Source organism: Siniperca chuatsi, linkage group LG21 (assembly GCF_020085105.1).
Source record: "Siniperca chuatsi isolate FFG_IHB_CAS linkage group LG21, ASM2008510v1, whole genome shotgun sequence".
Taxonomy (NCBI): Eukaryota; Metazoa; Chordata; class Actinopteri; order Centrarchiformes; family Sinipercidae; genus Siniperca; species Siniperca chuatsi.
The window spans coordinates 19,124,768-19,144,463 of NC_058062.1; the positions used below are offsets into that span (position 1 = coordinate 19,124,768).

Below are 19,696 nucleotides of genomic sequence, written 5' to 3' on the forward strand. Positions count from 1 at the left end.
CTGCGATTAATACTGCTTTTGTGAAGCTTATAGTGTCAAAGCTGAAATCATAACTTTCCACATGTTTTCATTCTCAAGCTGCAGCAAAGGCGGCAGAGCAGTCGGTGTCACGCGCTGCGTCACCTTCGGTGTTGGTAGAGTTTTTACTGCTGAGGTCATGAGTCCTGGGACAGCCCCCTCCCAGACACCAACAAAGTTTATTTATTGTTTCGATTTTTTACGTTTTATTCATTCAGTTAGCTGTGTAATTGTATTTTCTGCTAGTTTTATTTAAAGAAAGCAGCTCTTTAAAAAGGACATTCTCTGGAAATCAACAACCGCATAAAAACTCAACTAACGATAATTAGTACCAGATATATATATCTTCAAGAAAACAGTTAATTTGATCCTTTATTCACTTATTTTTTGGTCTGAGTCTGAAAATATTCGGCCGTAGTTGTTGCATCAAATTACGTTAGGTGTTCCTGTTATTTTGTCCACCGCTTTTGCAGTGGTGGAAGAAGAACTCTTACTTAAGCAAAAGTATCAATACAACAGTGTTAAAATCCCATTTAAGTAAAAGAACAGAAGTTTTTTTATGAGCTAAAAGGTATCAAATGTAAAAGTTCTCATTCTATTTCCCTTTGACATGTAGTGGAGTAGAAGTATAAATTAAGAGCATGTAAATCAAGTAAAATTACCTCAAATTGTACTTCAGTACAGTACTGGAGTGATAGTACTTAGTTACTTTCCACCACTGCCGTTGTGTTAGAAGGCAATGCATTGTAACGACACCAATAAAGTCTCAAAATTGGCCATCAAGTTGACTCAACAACTCTTCACAAAGGTGACTTTGCTGCAGGGGAACGAACTGTAATGCATCACAGTGTCAGGCTTCTCTGTTATTTTGTCCCAGTGTGTGTACGACTATTCAATAGACCTCAACGGTTCTGTTTTGACTAGACTGTTTCTAATTAGACACATTAATGGCTCCTTCAGGGATTAGCTTATTACAGCAGCAATACTGTATATACTGTATGCAACAATTACAATGCATAGATTATAAAAGACAAAGGTCACCTTCTTTGTGCCAATAGGCAGCATGTATTGTCAGGCTGTTGCCTCCTTCACCTGCAGAATTTGCTTTAAATTGCTTTAGCTGCAATGTGTATGCACTGCAATCCACTGAGGACACTGTGTGCGCTGCGAGCAACTGGCTGTTGCCTAGAAAAGCTTGTTTGAGGGCTTGCCTGTCCTCTGTATTTGATGCACTAAACAGTAGTCTGAGAGGGGCTTCCAGCTGGAGTGCACTTCACTGTAGCCTAAAGGTTATTTTGTGATGTGCTCTTGTACATAATGTACTCCACCGAGTTCAACAGACACTATTTTGGGCACTACCTGAATATGCTGGACCCTACCAAATCTTTTTCTTAGTCAAGGGGGATGTCTGTATTTTGCACTACACGGGCTGCAGACTATCTTTAATCCAAGGGGTTTCCTGTCTGTGCTCTGCTCCACTGTAGCCTGCAGACTTTGTTTCGGCGCCTGGCGGCATGCAGTGCGCTTTGCCATCTGTGGCATAGCAGCGTACAAGTTAGCTTAGCACAAAACAAGTCCAAATCAAAAGGGTTTTCTCCCCTCCCATGTTATTTCAGATTCAATTACCAATTTCACCCAGAAATGTATTGCATTAAAGCAAGCAAGGTCAAATACATGAAATACATCAAATCAATTTTCTCCTACAGATCTGAAATTGTTTATTCATTCTTCTTCTGGGTTTTCTCTACCCTTAGTACTATTCTGGAAAAATACAATCACAGAAGACGGATGGAGGATTTCGCCTAGAGCCTGGACACCAGTATTGAACCTGCACCGACTCTTTTATGGGTACATAAAAGTTTCAATTAAAGGCCCATAACAGGTGTCGCAGAGGTCTAATTAGCCGGAATAATTGGCAACACCTGTGTGGGTGTGCAGGGTCTTTAAAATTAGTAAATCAAAGATGAGAACTTTAAGGCTTGATGTAATTCGGTGTCAATCATTTTTTGTTTAAATATACAATGTTTAGAATAAAATCACGGCTCTGAATTTACTTTGTAATTAAAACGGAAATCATAATCGCAAGAAAGACACAATTGTGGACGATTATTTGTCACCAACACCGGCTCCTTCTCAAATTCAAATGAGGCCCACCTGCGGCTTGGAGCCTTTCCAGTGTGAGCACCAGGTCAGATGCTGAAAACCTGCCTGACTGGAACACGTTTAGTAGTTGGGTAGTGGGGTGAGCCAATCACATGATGTGTGGACCGGAGCTAATCTAGCTGTAAAAAGGGATGATTTAAAAAAAAAAAAGCATATTAAACCTGAATTTCTGTGTCTAAGCTTATACATTTGAAATCATATCTGCAGAAATTGGAATTCACGCATTTGGGCTCCTACAGCATCCGTCTCTGACTGCTGATAACTGTAGCAGCCAGTTATTTATCAGTGGAAGGAAGTATCAGTTTGGCAGCTAGCAGCCTCTACAGAATGATCTATCTGCAGCTTTCTCTGGCTTCACTCTGTGTTGCCCACACATTGGAGTGGGCTGAGGAAGTGAAACGTTGTTGTATGTTGTAGTGCTACATTGCCCGCAGAAAATAAACAAGTAGATAGGGAGACGTCATACATACCAGGGGAAGCAGAACAGAAGAGAAGTCAGCTTTTACTCCTCGCCTTGCACACATACACGTACAAGGTTTAAGCGCCCATGTACTGCATCTGAATCCCCGTGTGCCCCGTGTGTTGTGTTTGTCATTGAAGGTGATGTTGGACCTTAACAATCCCAAGGCCACTGGCATCATCTCTCACTTGTGAGACAGGGTCACACACATCCCTCCCAAAAACACAACTCTCTTTCCCTCCCTATATCTCTCTCCCGTCCTCTCTCTCCCTGCTGCAGTGCACTCGGACAGGGGTCTCAAGATGGGCTGTCAGTGTCCAATCACACCGCTAATCTTCTCTGATACACCCTGGTGCACACCCCCCTCTCTCTCTCTCTCTCTCTCTCTCTCTCTCTCTCTCTCTCCTCCTCCCCTCTCTCTCTCTCTCTCTCTCTCGTCCTCCCTCCCTCCATCTCGCTCTCTCAATCACACACACACACAAACACACCTACATGTACACACATAGACATCAGCATCATCAGTTAGGCCTAATAGTAGCAAACAGCCAGCAATGGTATGTGAGAAATAGCCTTCTAACTATTGGTCTCACAAAACCATCAATAGAGTGCCACAGCTGTGTTATTATCTTTTAGGTACTACTTGTAGTAGAACAGAATAGAACAGAGTGTCTTACTTGCTTTCCCTGGCCGGGGCCTTTGCAGCAGCTTCTGCACGGTGAGCAGGTCCTCGGTCTTCACCGCCTGCAGCAGTTCCTGGTCCTTCCCCATCTTCCGCTCTGAGCCGCTCTACTCCAGCAGCATCCTCCGACACAGCGGCGCTTCAGCCCAGCCTCACCACGCGGAGGGTGCGTCTACCGCGGCCACGGACTGCCTCCCTCCTCCCCCCCCCCGGTCCCAGACTAGATGAGCCCCCCTAAAGCTCTGGCATGTGATGGGGAGAGAGAGGCAGAAAGAGAGAGGGAGAGAGTGGGATGGAGGGATGCTCTCGGGTTCCCCCCGCGAAGTGCAGCGCCACTGGATGGGGACGGCGCCGGGGGCTACTGGGCCGTTCTAGATACCAGTTCCAGCGCGCTGGCGTTGCGCGCGTGGTATTTTGACGGTGGTGATGAACACTTTGCTCGCGCTCCTCATCTGTGATAACGGCCGTGGTGCTGAGCGGTCTCCCTTGTAGCTGCGCTCCACAACAACTATTAAACGAACGGGAAACAGCGCCGAAGGAAGGAGACGTCAAACGTAGCCTACTGATGTAGCGAGGCGCCTGGCGGGCTCACCCGTAGACGCTGCGTGGAAATGATTGTGCGTTTAAAAATCGGGTGCGCGCGGTGTCCGTTTCTCCCGAGGTTGTGCCGCTCTCGTGCTCTGCGTCGTAAACACAATCCAGGGTTGCCGCTGCCGCTGCTGCTGCTTCTGCTGCTGCTGCTGCTGCTGCAGCCATCACTCCGCGTGCGCTCGAGCTCTGTATTTGGTAATGATTTTATCCGCGTGGGGGCAGGGGTAGTGAGAGAGGGGGGGCACGCACACGCGCCCGCGCGCTCTACAGCTGGCCCAGCTCGCACAGCTAAATGGCTCGTGCTGCAACTTGGGGGCGGACCAGGAGCGCGGTGCTCTCCCGCCTCCTTTTTCATCTCTCCCTGGCTCGGTTTCTATGGCCCTCTCTCTCTCTCTCTCTCTCTCTCTCTCTCTCTCTTTGCTTTATAGAGGAGCTGCAGAGATTTATTCAGCTGCCAAGGAAGGCACAGACAAAGTGAATAAACAATGTGTTCATCTCTCTTCTTCTTAGTGGCTCGACATGGTTTTATTAGGCTATACAGCCCACTTGCATCATAGCTTTTTACCCCAAGTGATGTCAGAGTTAGATGTAATCCATTACAGTTAGTGCACTGTATCTAAGACAACTTTTTATACAAACGCATGGTCCTCTATCACATTTAATAGAGACACACCTGCTCTGTGTAAAAGGCCTCCTGAGCAGGGGTGTAGCTATTCCAGTTCCACTGAAAGAACTGACCCCCCCTCCCCTTTTTTTCCTATGGCACTGCACACAGCAGCAATGGGCTACTGCAGGAATACTACATCATATTACACAAGCCATAAATTTGAGCAGCTGAGAGGAAAACAAGAGTCTACAGCCATGCACCTCTGTGAGGACATACATGCTCACAATGACAATGTTGACATGGCAATGTTAAGCAGGTATAATGTTTGCCATGTTCATCATCTAAGCTTAGCATGCTAGCATTTGCTTATTAGCGCTGAACAGCTGAGGCTGGAGTATTGGACAAATTGAAATTTTGACCTGATTATGGCGCAGTTATTACAATTCATTGCGATTCTGAATGCAACCAACGTTGCCATTCCTAAATCCATGCAGCTAGCATGGCTGAAAGACATTCACTTATAATTATAGGATGTATTGGGCAATTTCTGATGGCTGATATCTCATATATGATACATATATCTGGAAAGAATTTCAGAAGTGCCAACAAATTGGTGTGAAAATGGCTACAAAGCCAACATAGCCAGCAGGTCATTGTAAATATCCAACTTTAACACTAATCGGCTCTATTGTTACAAGGAAGCCTAGCCATAGCCTACACTGTTTATTTACAACTGGTTTCACTTGTTCGGTGATCTCTTCGCTTTTCGTTTAGCACCATCATCAGGTCAAAATTTTAATTGTGCACTACTTTGGTTTATGTCCAAATACCCGCAAAACGAATGCCATTCCCATCAGCCTTTTATTGCCATGAAAGGACTTTGCTTGATGATGCAATATTTAAGTGACACTGAAGTGGATATCTTAGACTTGGATCATCCTGTATGTCACTCCACTTTGAAAGTTCCTGTAACTGATGCTGCTGTTAAATGGCTTGGAAACACTGTTCCCCACGACGAATGCGAGAACAAACGCTTCCATGTGGTATTCCACAAAAAAGGAGCCAACCATTCCTTTCAGTCATTAGGCTACCTTAATCAAATGCTAATATTCCAGCCTGTTAAATGACAGCAAGTGTGCAGTTCTGTTGCTCATTTTTGAAAGATCAAAAATGATCTTGTGATCTTAGTAGAATTTCTATTTCATTTCATTTTAGTTTATTTTTATTTTAGCCCACTCTGGGCTCCTAGAATCATTGTCACCTTTCATCACAATGCCACTGCGGTTTAGCAACACGTTTTCAATTTTAAATCAATTTTCTATATATTGGTTCGTCATTTCTGTATTTAAAGGAATAGTTCAACATTTTAGCAACTATGTTTATTCCCTTTCGTGCCAAGAGTTAGATGTGAAGATCTATACCTCTCATCACTATACGGTAGGCTAAATATGAATCTACCACCAGCAGCAAGTTAGCTTAGCTTAGCACAAACACCGTGTGTTGTTTTAGTTCAATTGTCCCCCTGTTTCTAGTCTTTATACTAAGCTAAGCTAACTGTCTGCTTGCTGTAGCTTCATATTTACTGTAGCTACAGACAACAGGGTGGTATCAATCTTCTCATCTGACTCTCGGATAAGCGGATTTCCCAAAATGTCAAACTTTTCCTTTAAATTCTGTTTTCAGGTAACATATCAGAGTACACTAAGTTGTTTTTATTTGGAATATTTAATGCCCTTTCAAGAATTCAGTCTCTCCACAACCCTGTATAGCCTGCATGTACCCTACATATAGAACCTACAGTGAATGCACATATGCTGTGGTCACAAAGACAATTGGAGAGAGAAGAGCAGTGAATTTGACCCTGACTTCTAACTGCAACATCTAACTTGTCTTCTTTCTCTGTCCAACCTCCTCCAGATTTTTAACTCCACTCTCCTCTCCATTGTGTGTGTGTGTGTGTGTGTGTGTGGGCAGTGTGCAGTGCTTGGATGCTGCTCTCTGCCTCCTCCACATATTCAGTGAGTTATGTAAGAACACTGAAGAGTAGCCCATATGGTAGTGAGAGGGTATTTATAAATCTGTCTCTGTTAATGCAAAAGAAGCTCACCGCACTGGAGCTGTGTTAACACTGAGGCTTGATATATACATGCTAAATTTGAGAGAGTTTACCTGCACCCCTCTCCCTCTTTACTCTCTTTCTTCTAAGAAATGGGAAATAAGAAATTTGTGCATGTGCCCATGATTGCACGCATATCATGTTGTCTCACAATCAATCAATCAAACAAACAAGCAAACAGGACAGGGACTGTTTGAGATAGAGCAAATGCAATGCTTTAAAGGACAAGGACAACCTTTAATCTTTGGACGCAGTTGAAAGAAGAAGTAGCAGGAGAAGAACTGCTCAGATGCATAATCAATGGATGGTAGTAGCAGTGGTGGTATAAAGAAACAATTCCATAACATTTCAGTAATTATTTTACCCATTGAATGTAACGTTCTCATACATTTTTTTTTTATTTTTTTTTTGCATATGACACCATGTTTATTTGAAACTTAAAAGTTACTTCATTTAACAAGAACTGAAGTAGGGATGTTGCGTGAAGCATTCAGAGAAACACACTGCCCTCAAGTGGCCTGTCACAAAGCATACACCTCCCAGGAGGGCTTTCACTGTTAAGTCTTGTTGTTAAAGCGATTAAGTCACTGCGCGAATGAGCAATGAGTAAAAACATTTTACTTTTTGTGCCCATTTTAATATAAACCAGTGGCTGAAATATGCATCGACGATTGCATATTGTTCTACCAAGTTGTAGGTAAGTAGAGTTCATGATCTTCAGAAATTGAGGAAACTAGCAAACCTCCATGTAACAGTGGATTTTGTTGGAAATTTGAAATTAGATTTAGTGACTGAACTCTGATGGGAAAGACCTACACATACACAAAACTTAAGAAAATGGCGTTTGCATTTTGAAATTAAATATCGACTGGACCTCACTGAAATCAGTACTGACGATGATGAATGAATGAATGACTTCTCTCTGAAAAATTTTATTATTTACGGGTTTATAAAGAGCCCTTGAATGCATCTTAAGAGCGCCCCTTTTCCGTTTTGTGGCCTGTCATTGGTCGACTTGTACGTCCATCAAACTGTACATCGTAAGCATTCGGAGTGAGGGGAACAGGTTGGAAAGAGCTTGAGCCTTGTGCATTCAAATATTGTTGGTTGCAGATTGTAACCGGACCTAACACACAAGCTGGTGAGGAGTATTATTGTGCTTTGTTTCATTTGATAGTCGTTACTCTATTTTCTACTTGCTACGCAGAAAGACGTGCTTTTCCGTGAAAAATAAATTCGCGCATTGAAAGCTATAACGTTACCATCGCAAGATTATTTCTAGCGAGCTATCGCGTTAGTACTTGTAAGCTAACGCTATCTCATGATGTTACAGCCAAACATTTAATATTAGCTGACGTTAATATGACTATTTGTCTTACTGCTTTTATATAATAGTCATTGCAACCACAATTTTAGCACACAGTTTAACTTCTTAACACATTCATTCTTGAAAATTATACGGCATCGTAAACGACAAAAATCCTGTGTTGTCCTGCTAGCTTAGCAACATGAGGCAGCTAATGTCGTGACTGTGTTGATAGTTGGGATGAACGATATCAGTCTTCTATTAAATGCACGAGTTAGTCCATTAAACGCCTAAAAGAAAATTCGCAATGCTAAGATACATATTTAATATAATAATTAACCGCCCAGTTATTTTAAGTCGCTTATATTCTGTTTGGACATGGTTGCATATGGCATCTGGTGGCAGTCCAGCCTTTGTGTTTGCTCTGTGTTATTGTTCAGCAAACCTTCTCAAGTGTATATGCAAGCAGACTCAAAAACTTTTCTTCCCGTACACACTTCATACTATGGATTATATTTGCTACCAGACACACAACAGCCTCATAAAGCGAAACACTGTACAACAAGATACGAAGTAACCAAAAATGAAAGAACATAGTCAAAACTTCAGCAATAAAGTAATAAATGAATCAACAATGAATTTGTAAAGCAGTACAAAGAGAAGTAACGTATAAAAAGGGAAGTTTGTGAAAGATAATAAAAATGTTGAAGTACATCTGGATAGTATTGCTGAAGCTGCAAAGACTGATTGGTTAAAGCTCATTAACTATCCTATAACTGATTTGAGTGGGCACATACAGTATTAAACATTTAATTGTAGGAAATTGATCCTAACTATTACAAATTCAATCAATCTAAAAGGAGAAGTCCTCCTTGCTGTTTGCAGGGAGTTCATAAATATCTCAAACATTTAGATGGAGATTATTTTAAAGAATATAATGCTGCAGTTTGTGCTTGTTTGTGACGTCAACAGAGCTTCTTATGGCTAACCCTCAGTCTGAAAACAAATGTAGATTAAACAGGTAATTGCTTTATCCAATCAAGGTTGGCTTGCTGTAGTACTTTTATACTCCAGTTAACTTCTATGATTGTGTGCCATGAGGAAACAGAGGTCTTTAACATTAATTATGCTTTTATCTGAGAAAGCTGCTTTTATGAAAACAATTCTGTTCAGTGGCTTATTGTAAGTTCCTCCTCTACTTGAGTTACGAGAGTTGACACATTGATTTTAAAGGAAGTAATCACTCCCGCCTCTCCACTGCAGGAAGGGCTCAGCGCAGCGTGGGTGCCCAGGGATCCACTGCCTGAGTGTGGGGAGAGCAGCGGCCGAGACCCCGGAGACATGAACCACACCAAGGGCGGCCTGGTCATCTTCACCGCTAACTCACATCCCTCCAGCCGCGAGCTGGGCAAGAGGATTGCAGAGTGAGTACAGGATGACGTATTACACACACAGACAAATAGAGCACAGTAATGCAGACAAAACTGGTTATTTTAGAGTGAACAGGTCTGTCACCTTCTTTGTCTCGAATAGATAGAAGCAGCTGTTGTTATGTTGTTGAATGCACCAGGGATTTGTTAAGAAACATGCTTTTCTCTTATGCTTCCTGAAAGCCAAGTTTGGATGTTTCCATCTGAATCGCTGGTTCTGCATGCGTCAACACATGTGTAGCGTGTACAATACGGCCGACCAGAGCTAGTAATAGCTGAAAAGCGTATTTAAGCTTCACAAAAGACAGTAATGATAAAGTCAGGTCACTTTGCAAAAATCATTTCTTACAAAGGAGTTATCTCTTTCATAATGACAAACTATTTCCTGCAGCTTGGTATCAGAATGCAGAATGTTTTTGTTCCCCCAGTCATAGTCATAATGGTCCAGAATTAGCTAATGCCAGTGTGTACAACTCCAGTAAAGCAAATAATAAACAGTGAACATTTAACGTGCGCTTGGCAGAATTTTGACGTATATACAAAATATATATTATATATATTTTTTTGTCTTACAAGAATTTGCCAAGAATCAGCTACAGAGTGCAATAAGTTATCTTGTTGACTCGTTCAGAATGTCTAGAAAATCAGGAAACCTCGTAACTCAAGTTTTGGAGATGGAGATGTCATGGTTTTTTCAGTTGAAGGGTTCGTTTGAATTCTGCTCTCCATGCTTCTGAAACATTGTCAAACCTTGCAAGAAAAGCACATTGAGTAAGCAAAATATTTGTCTTTTCTGAGCTTCTGAAAAGTTTTATTTTACAGAAGTATTTATATATCAACAATATTATATATGTAGTACAAATACATGTTTTCCTTAATTTTTGTCTTTTTTTCACCCACCCACTCGACCCACATCACATTAAATCCGCAACTGGGTGACTCCCCCGTCAGAAAATAAATACAGTGAAACAATTTTTTTTTCTAAAGACATCAAATCCTCGAGCCAAGAAGAGGCAGAGGATAGATTTGGGCTCCTCAAATGGAGAAGAATATACCTTTGATTGATAAGTGACCCAAAAGCCAAGTGTCTGCAAATTTGACACTGAGGTCAAATAATGACAGCAGTGAAATATTGTCTTAAACAGTTCTATCATGGCATCTGCCTGCACATTTAGAAAATCGTCCCTGCAGCTAAAAGAATATGAATTCAATAAGAAATAATTTTTAAAATAACAATTCTAGTTGCATGATGAGTTGTAACATTGTCCATCGTTCATGGTGTTTATGTGTAAACAAACATTAATAAACAGCAAAACGTACTTGAAATGCACACAACGCACTCCTGCACTCCACAAGGACGCTGGGGTTTATAGAACAAATAGAGAATTAGGCCTGGCTTATCAGACACTAAATTCCATGCTCTGTGTGAGAGAGGATATAAAACACAGCATGTTAACTGTTGACAGGGAGAAACTGTACAGACTGCAGAGTATGAAGAGTGAGCAGGTCAGGTTTTCTTAAGAGAAGCAATGTTACAACAAATAAATGTCTACACTAATAGTGTATTATCATGTGTAGTGTTCCTTTTTTTTTTAAAAATGCATCTTCTCTTATTATTGAGAAAATATCACAAATGTTGCTTTTAGCATTTCTTCTCTCTGTATGAATGTAAACAAACTTCACCTCCTATAACCTGTAGCAGCTACAGTTTTCTTCCCGTCATGCCAATAAAGATCTTCTGACTTTGAAAACCTAATCTGAAGCTCTCAGTTCAATTCAAAGGGCTTTATTGGCATGAAAGTTTCAAGAACAATGTTGCCAAAGCATCAAAATATAATAACTGCCTCTCTCTCTCCTTACTCTCTTTGTCTCTCTCTCAGGCGGTTAGGAGTGGAGCTTGGCAAGGTGCAGGTGTACCAGGAAGCTAACAGAGGTGAGATGATGTCTGACAGGGACGGACTCCTCATGCACGTGTAGATATTTGCTTCTTATTATAACCTTTTATTTAATCAGGTAGTCTCAGTGAGATCGAGATCTCTTTTGCAAGACAGACCTGAGTACAGGAGAAGAAATTGAACATAGATGAGACGTACAACAAAACACAGGGAGCCACACACAAGCACCTACAAACAGCATCAGAAACAATCTCTCACATCTCTAAAACGATCCAAAATCATTAAGTTTTAAAGTCCTTTGTAATTCATTCCTTTTATTTGTTGCAAAGAACTGTAAGGTAGTCCTCCCAAGTTTAGTATTTACCCGTGGGGTGATTTCAGTACTGTTGTGTACGGATGGCAGGAAGATGTAAGATGAAGTTGTGGGTTCTTGAGAATAAAACACATTTTGTTGCATCAGCATTCAGTACAAGGTTGAGGTTCTGCACAGAGATATCTGAAGAAAGGCAGACTGTAATCTAGACATGGCTGGAGCTGGAGAAGAGCTATATGCACACAGGATTGTATCATCTGCATAAAAGTGGATATTATAAGTAGAGCTGAAACGATTAGTTTATTAATCTATTAGTCGATCGACAAATTTAATCAGCAACTGTTTTGATAATCGATTAATCATTTCAGTCCTTTTTCTAACAAAAATGCCAAACACTTGATGGTGAATATCTTTGGGTTCTGGAATGTTGGTTGGACCAAACAAGACAGTTGAGGACTTCACCTTGGACCCATTTTTATTTTATTTTTTTTAAAGTTCTTTGAACTTATGTCTGTTACACAACATAATGTATAATGTTGTCTGTGGTTATAACACAGTAGCTTTTACCAGCATTGACTGTAAATTTACTGGTTTAATGTTTGTACATGTCCAGAAACTTTGCATTCCTCTGCATAGTTTCATAGTTACGAGCTCATGGTTGTTTTGTCAAAGAACTGTGCAGAAGTCCTTGTCTGGTATATATCATTGAACACTTGGTCTTAAATAACAGGCTCTCTGAAAGCAAAGTGTTCATCGAACCAGCAGTTTGACTATTTTACCAAGTATTACATAAACTTTCAAGTTGATTTCCTACCTGTTAAGTAAGAAAATCAGCTTGCAGACGTATGAAACATTGTGTAATTAATTAATTTATTTTAGGCATTTGGCTGCTGAACAGTATACTTTTTACATTTTTTTTTATTTTTCAAAACAGGTAACAATGTAATATGATGCTCAGTGTAAATTGTTCCTTACGTATGTATAAAGAAAGATAGTCTGTTGATGTTTGGTACCAACCTAACTTAGGAACTTGCAAAATTCTGAACAGTGGATTGTGCTGCAGGAGGCTGTTGAATCCTTTTTTGTGGCATTTCAGTCAGACCTATAGCAAGCACTGTCACTACCGCTGGCCACAATAGTTCGGAAGCTTATCTTCTCATAATGGGCAAGTATCGACATTGACCAAAAGTAAAAAATCTTTTTGTACAGTTATGTTCAGGTAAATTAACATTAGCTATTAAAACAGACAAATTTAATTGTTTCCCTGAAGAGGAAAGACTGTGTTTTTCTATGTAAATTAGGTGAGACTGTCCAGTTAATGTTATATTGCTCATTATATAATAATTTTGTGGTTACACTTTTTAATAAAATGCCCTTCATCCCTGGTGACTTTTTCTGACTGGGTATTATAATAAAACAAGTGTGTTTTAGAAAGAGAACCTTTTTTGTGTCAGATTTTATTTGTAGAGTCTGGTAGAGGAGACATAGTTCTTTGCCTTGTAATGTGATATGTAAGAAGTTAGGTTCTTTTCTGACAAATGTTTCACCGCTGCAGCAGTTGAGTATTCTATTCATATCCAGGAAATTACAAACTGGACCTTATCTTTTCCACAAAGATTTATGGTTTGTTTTGTGGACTTGATTTTCATACAGTATAGCTGGTCAGTACAAAGCGTTTGCCTGTGGACTACCATTTCTCAGGAAGACTTTTCAAACAGTCGCTGCTTGCACCTGCTTTATCACACAACGCTGTCTTAAGCAATTTTCAAATACAGGCAAGATGATTATCATGGCGTACTGAGAAGTTAAAAACTCTCTGAAAGGTAGAAAATCAGTCTAAAAATAGTCAGAATGTACAGTAGATTATACACATTTTGTAGTTAATGGGCAAAATCATGCAAAACTTCTATGGTCTTTTTTAACTGTTAAGTAGCAGTAAAGGTAATAAGATGATGATTCCACATGATGAATATTCAAAGTTGGTCAAAGTTTCTTGGCTCTCAAACTGCTGCTTGCATCAACTGTCAGACTCAAACCCTCACAAAACACATTTTTGGTTGATGGCCGTTTGGACTCTGTGTTTCTGCTGGACATTTGGCTCTGCCTAGGAAGCATTTTGTTTTCTAATCTCTTCCGTGGGAGGCACATTTTTGGAATGCTAGTATCTACAATTTCTCACAGTGGGGGTGGGGGTGTTTGTGTGCGAGGCACGAAGGGCTCAGATAGCCCTCTAATGAAGCTTACAGGCCTTGCAGGCTTTTTGAGGTAGGAGTGTGTGCATGCATGTGTGTTTATGTGTGCACGCTTTCTTGCTGCTCTCTTGTTCTCACGTCCTCTTTGTTTCCATAGAAACGCGGGTACAAATCCAAGAGTCGGTGCGAGGCAAAGATGTCTTTGTGATCCAGACAGTGTCCAAGTAAGACAGAACACAACTGAAAATTTCAACACCCTTTTCCCCTGAATCATCTCACTCATATCACATGTTTTGTCAATACCGTCCCCCTCTCCTCTCCCCCTCTGTCTTTTCTCTCCATCCCCTTGGCTGTATCAGGGATGTGAACACCACCATAATGGAGATGCTGATCATGGTGTACGCGTGCAGGACATCCTGTGCCAGAAGCATCACAGGCGTACTCCCCTACTTCCCCTACAGCAAGCAGTGTAAGATGAGGAAGAGGGGCTCCATCGTCTCCAAGCTTATTGCCTCTATGATGTGTAAAGCTGGTAAGTGGGAGAGGATTACAGCACAAAACAGGAGGAGGGAAAGTGGGAAGAGTCAGAAACCAGTGGTCATTTCTAGTATGTTTCTATTTACTTGCCACACCACAGATCGTAACATTTTATTAACAGGACGTTTGACATACATGCAAAATGAATCGGTAAAATAGGACATCTTGTGTGTCCATCGTGGCAAACGTTGTACAATGCAAATCCACAATTATCATAACTGCAGTCGTTAACGCTGTCAAACTGACCATTTTTGTGTAGGTCTCACCCACCTGATCACCATGGACCTCCATCAGAAAGAGATTCAAGGCTTCTTCAACATCCCAGTGGACAATCTGAGAGCCTCCCCCTTCCTGCTGCAGTACATACAGGAAGAGGTAAAAACAAGTGCATACATACACAACATGATTTGCATATTAAAGGACCTCCAAATTTGTTGTCTTCCCTTTAAACCCACAACGCTCGGAGGCCCGTACTGTTGTTAATGGGGTCATACTGCAGGTCAAACCTTTGTCCCTTCTCTTCTACAACACATTAAATTGACCGTTCTCTAAGCCCTGCCCCCCCTTAGTTATTGTTGCTATGCCTGTCGTGCTTTTCTCACACAGCAGTTTACAACAGTGGCAGATTTACCAATGAAACAATGGATTCTTGATTTCAGACAGAGGCAGACAAAAGCAGGCCCGTCATTGTCCCAGGCAAAAAGTCAGCTTCCTCTCCAGCTGATGATCCATGTCGACGACATGAAACTGCATTGTTTTTGTATTTCAGTGTGGAGCTAGTATAAGTAGTATGATAAGGAAATAACATAAGATCCGACTTGTTATTTAGTTCTAACATAACCCTGTTTGGGCTTACATTCCACAAGACGGAGGTTAGATTTATGCTTTGTTTTTTTGTACTTTCAAACTGTATGTTAAAATTTTAATGTTACAAGAGAAAAGGCTTTTAGGATGAGCAATAACCAGTGTGTTTGCAAAAGGTAAAGCTAAGCTAAGTCGGGTAACAAGTTTGGCTGGGGTTGCTTCCCCAAATCTAATAAAGAGCAGAGCTGCTAACACTAGCCTGCACTCTGATAGCATCCAGGACCGGCTTCCACACGGTGGATAAATACTACTCAGTGGATCTGTTAGTCGTGAATAGGGCTTTTTTTTTATTAAGGTAACCTGTAACAACACAAAATAATGTAGTATGCTGCTGGCCTTGGAAGCTATTTAGACAGACATGTTAACGTTAGAGGAGATGAACACACTGTTCAGTCTGTTCCCCTAACCCTAGCTCAGTGTGTGGGGAAATCCAAAGCTTGACAGGCCTGTCATTCCCGGTTACAGTTGCTAAGCTATATTTGGACAGTCACTGTTCGGGGGAAGGGGCTTAAGGAACTGTCAGTCGTAAACAAACCTGACAATTAATTTGTATCTTTATTTTCCACAAACCTCCAGATCCCTGACTACAGAAATGCTGTGATTGTGGCCAAATCCCCAGCCTCTGCCAAAAGGTAGGCTGTCTTCACTCGCTGTATTTATGAAATCACCTTCAACTGTGCTGAGCTGCACAGCTGTAACTCATTATATTGTTGTGTTAACTAACATGTTAATCATGAACCTATGTTGTTCTCCCTCTCGCCACTCTTTCCTTCCCTGAGGACATTAAGGTCAAAAATTGCATTTATTTAGCCACAGTGTCTTTTTTGATACTACCACCAGGCGGTGCCAACGTCAGAACTTTTCATATTTTATACAGTGACTGTTTTATGGAAACAAAAGTTATGTTTCTTATTTATGTATATTTCTTGTTTTTTTATACTGGATGTAGTAAGTTGGTATGAACAGCCGTAGTGTTTGAATTTTCCTGTGTGTGTGTGTGTGTGTGTTTGTGTGTGTGTGCAGGGCTCAGTCATTTGCTGAGCGGCTGCGTCTGGGTATAGCAGTGATCCACGGTGAAGCTCAGGACGCAGAGTCAGACCAGGTAGACGGGCGACACTCCCCACCCACCGTCAAGACCACCGGAGCCATTCACCCCAGCATGGAGATACCATGTAATGCAAGCACACACACACTAACAATGATGAATCCTGAAACCACCATGTAACAGAATATACTATGTGTAGGTAGATATACAGATGCTCACACACTGATTTTTGCTCTGCCACTGCAAATACTAATACATGGCATAGAGAAGTGTTGCCTCTCTTAATAATATATGAATTAAAAATTCATCAGTACTCACTATTTCTCTCTTTGTTTCTGTTTCTAGTGTTGATTCCTAAGGAGAAGCCTCCCATCACAGTGGTAGGAGATGTAGGAGGACGCATCGCCATCATAGTGGTGAGAGCAAACAGTTTGATTGGTTTACGCAGTATTGTGGCTTTTAACACACGGGTTTTGCTGTGTTTCCGTAAAAAGTAGTAGTAAGAAGTAACAAATTACATTTACTCTTGTTCCTGTACAAAGTCATTTTGTTTTTGTTTTGTTTTTTTGGGGGGGAGGCAATTTAAAAAAAACATCAGTAATTTTACTTTTACTTAATTATTTTTTATTTCCAGTATTGTACTTCACTACATTTTAAGTGGCGTCACATGAGAGTCACAGTAAACTGTGAGAACAAAAGAAAGGAGGCAAATCAGCAGCTGCAGGGGGGCAGAGCGCTGACACCAGCTGACTAAATCCAGTCTGGTTTTCCACTGAGACAGCTGAGGAGAACAGCTTAATATTTTGCTGTGGCTTGAATAAGTTTCAGCAGTGACTGTTGCTGTATGAACAGCTGGACTGTGAAGTGGTTGGCGTGCCACGAACACACGTGCACACAATAAATGACAGACAGATCATGAAACAGGATCTCTGTCAATCATTTAGCTAACATCCATTATAAGAAATAAACTCACCTCATTTTACTGCGCTTATGTTGGCTACTGTACAGTTGCACTGACTGTGGATCAGTCTGGGATTTGTCTGATCCACACTCTCTCTGATAAATGTAGAAATAATCAGAGTGCAGAAAATTGGAAATGTTAAAAATTCAACGAAATGTCCATCAAATACTTCTTAAGATGCTCTAGAAAAAAAGTTCTTGAGTGCATGTGAGGGCCTACGAGTCAAAAAATGACAACCACTTATCACACAGTGGTTACTAAAGAGACCTACATGTTAATGCAGTACATTTCAACCGACAACCTTTTTACTTTACTACATTTATACACCATTTTACTTTAGTAAAATATTTTAGTACTCCTTTTAATCCCTGGTGAAAAGACATACAACATTCAGCATGCATAAAGCAACAGTCTAAACTTATCAAAAGCTTAATGAATTAGTCCGAGTGAACAGAGCTACAGTAAACATAAGTTACCCTTAAAATCCTGTCAGTAACAAAAGCTGAACTGTTTGTGGTGGCATTGTTCTCTGAGTTCAATTGAATGCTGAGAGCTGATTAGCTCGTCTGAGACAGGTCTGTTTGTCCCACAGGATGACATCATCGACGATGTCGACAGTTTTGTGGCAGCAGCGGAGACGCTGAAGGAGAGAGGGGCCTACAAGATCTACGTCATGGCAACACACGGCATCCTCTCCTGTGAGGCCCCCAGGTTCATAGAGGAGTCGGCTATTGATGAAGTGAGCGTGTACTTCAACATTAACATAACATCAACAATATTCTTTTTAGTATTTAGGCTTTGTTCTGCATGCCCCCCCCCCACATCTCTCTCATCTCATATTTCTCTCCCTCCGCCCTCCCAGGTGGTGGTGACCAACACGATTCCCCACGAGCTCCAGAAGCTCCAGTGTCCAAAGATCAAAACAGTCGACATCAGCATGATCCTGTCGGAGGCCATCCGCCGCATCCACAACGGAGAGTCCATGTCCTACCTGTTCCGCAACATAGGAGTGGATGACTGAACGACCTGTCTCACACACACACGCACACACGCACACGAAAATAAATACATACAGTTTGCCTGTTCAGAAACAGAGGTGAATGTTAAACACTGAAATTGACACACACACACAAATATCCATATCCTGCTTGTATCATAACATACAAATATAAATGCTAACTTTTTCCTTTGAGCGCAGCTTAACATAGAAGATGACTGAATACACTTCTTCAAATTATTCTTGTTTCATAAGTGAAACAAGACTGACTGAACACACACACTGATCTGTATCCTTAATGGACGTTAATGGACTGCTGCTGATCTCTCCAATGGCTGCCCTCTTGTCAAACAGTACACACCTCAGTTTTTTTTTTTGTTTGTTTTTTTACTCTCCTTTCTTTCTGAGTACCTTCTTCATTCACCTCTCCATCTTGTCTACGTTTTCTTCCATATGTGTTTCCATAGAAACTAATGTTGATGTTAAATCTTTGTGTTAGAACATGATATTTGTTAGGACTGAATGTCTCTTTCAGTACAATCTCCTTTTACCACTAGTATCAGAAAGAGTGCCAGTGCCTTCTACAGGACGTACTCAACACACAGGCCTTCACTACTCTGATACACAACCGTGTCTCAGCTAACAGAGCTAATTCCTAATGGCCCTTGTAATTAATCCAGGAAAATGCAGGTTCCCAGCTAATTCACTTGTGTGGACTATCAGAGTGCATGTTTAACCCTCTGTCAGATTTTTGTTTATTTATGTGGTGTGTGAATGTGCTACTAATATAGTTAGTTTAGACTCCTGGTTGCCATAGCATTTAGATGCTAATCTGGTGTCAAATCTACTAATTGAACTAGTTGAACTGGAATTAATACAGGAAATATTTTCTCAGTCTGGTTAATTGGACGTTACAAACATTTTATGGCAGTGCACTAGTGAAATGTGTATTCATGATTCATCCATATAACGTTGTGTGCCATCGTTTCAATGCCTGTTCATATTTTACATTTGTTCATGCCACAAATGAGCAGTTCCCTTCCAGCTGGAGGGCTCTGGATTGAAGAAACTCACAAATAAACAGTTTAAAGCTACCGCTTCCACGTTTGACCGTTTGACGGTTTTACTCCCTGGTTAGAAGTGGAAGGTTGTTCTTAATCATTTGGAAATGGGCAAATGAATCCATTACGAAAGAGCTTGATGAAGTTCGCTTAAACACATTCTACCTGAGTTTCAAAAAAAAAGAGTTTCCAAAAGTAAATTGAAACTTTTTCTGATGAGCTAAACTTGACTGAAGCAGGTCTTTGTCACTTTACCAGATGTGTTCCAAAAATGTTTTGTATTTATTTTCAGCACTTAATATGAATAAATATGACATATGAAAGTGAGGAGTGCCTTGTTGTGGAGCTTCATATTTGTATTTCTTGCAAGCATGCTAATACGCTTACAATGACAACGCTAGCATGCTGATGTGTTAGCAGGTCAAATGTTTACCATGGTCATCTTAATTTAGCATGTTAGC

The 19,696-nt window shown here is 40.9% G+C and overlaps 2 protein-coding genes across 9 annotated transcripts in view; one reads left to right on the forward strand and one right to left on the reverse strand.

Annotated features, from left to right (window-relative positions):
- caskin1 (CASK interacting protein 1) overlaps positions 1-4,222 on the reverse strand; it is a 111,180-nt gene extending 106,958 nt beyond the window's left edge. For 4 of the 8 annotated variants that reach the window (XM_044181260.1, XM_044181257.1, XM_044181259.1 and 1 more), the window contains exon 1: positions 3,316-4,221. In XM_044181260.1, coding sequence (XP_044037195.1) covers positions 3,316-3,409 — 94 coding nt within the window. In that variant the 5' untranslated portion in view covers positions 3,410-4,221. Of the gene's footprint in view, positions 1-3,315 lie in introns of all 8 variants that reach the window. The other 4 variants (XM_044181255.1, XM_044181253.1, XM_044181261.1 and 1 more) reach the window with 2 other exon arrangements.
- A 3,418-nt stretch (positions 4,223-7,640) lies between these two features.
- On the forward strand, positions 7,641-19,562 carry prpsap2 (phosphoribosyl pyrophosphate synthetase-associated protein 2). Its single transcript, XM_044180774.1, has 11 exons — positions 7,641-7,775; positions 9,204-9,364; positions 11,251-11,303; positions 13,928-13,994; positions 14,130-14,302; positions 14,567-14,682; positions 15,748-15,803; positions 16,195-16,343; positions 16,562-16,632; positions 17,770-17,916; positions 18,040-19,562. Exons 2-11 carry the CDS (start codon positions 9,282-9,284, stop codon positions 18,196-18,198), a joined length of 1,074 nt encoding a protein of 357 aa, XP_044036709.1. The 5' UTR covers positions 7,641-7,775; positions 9,204-9,281; the 3' UTR covers positions 18,199-19,562.
- Positions 19,563-19,696: the final 134 nt, after the last annotated feature.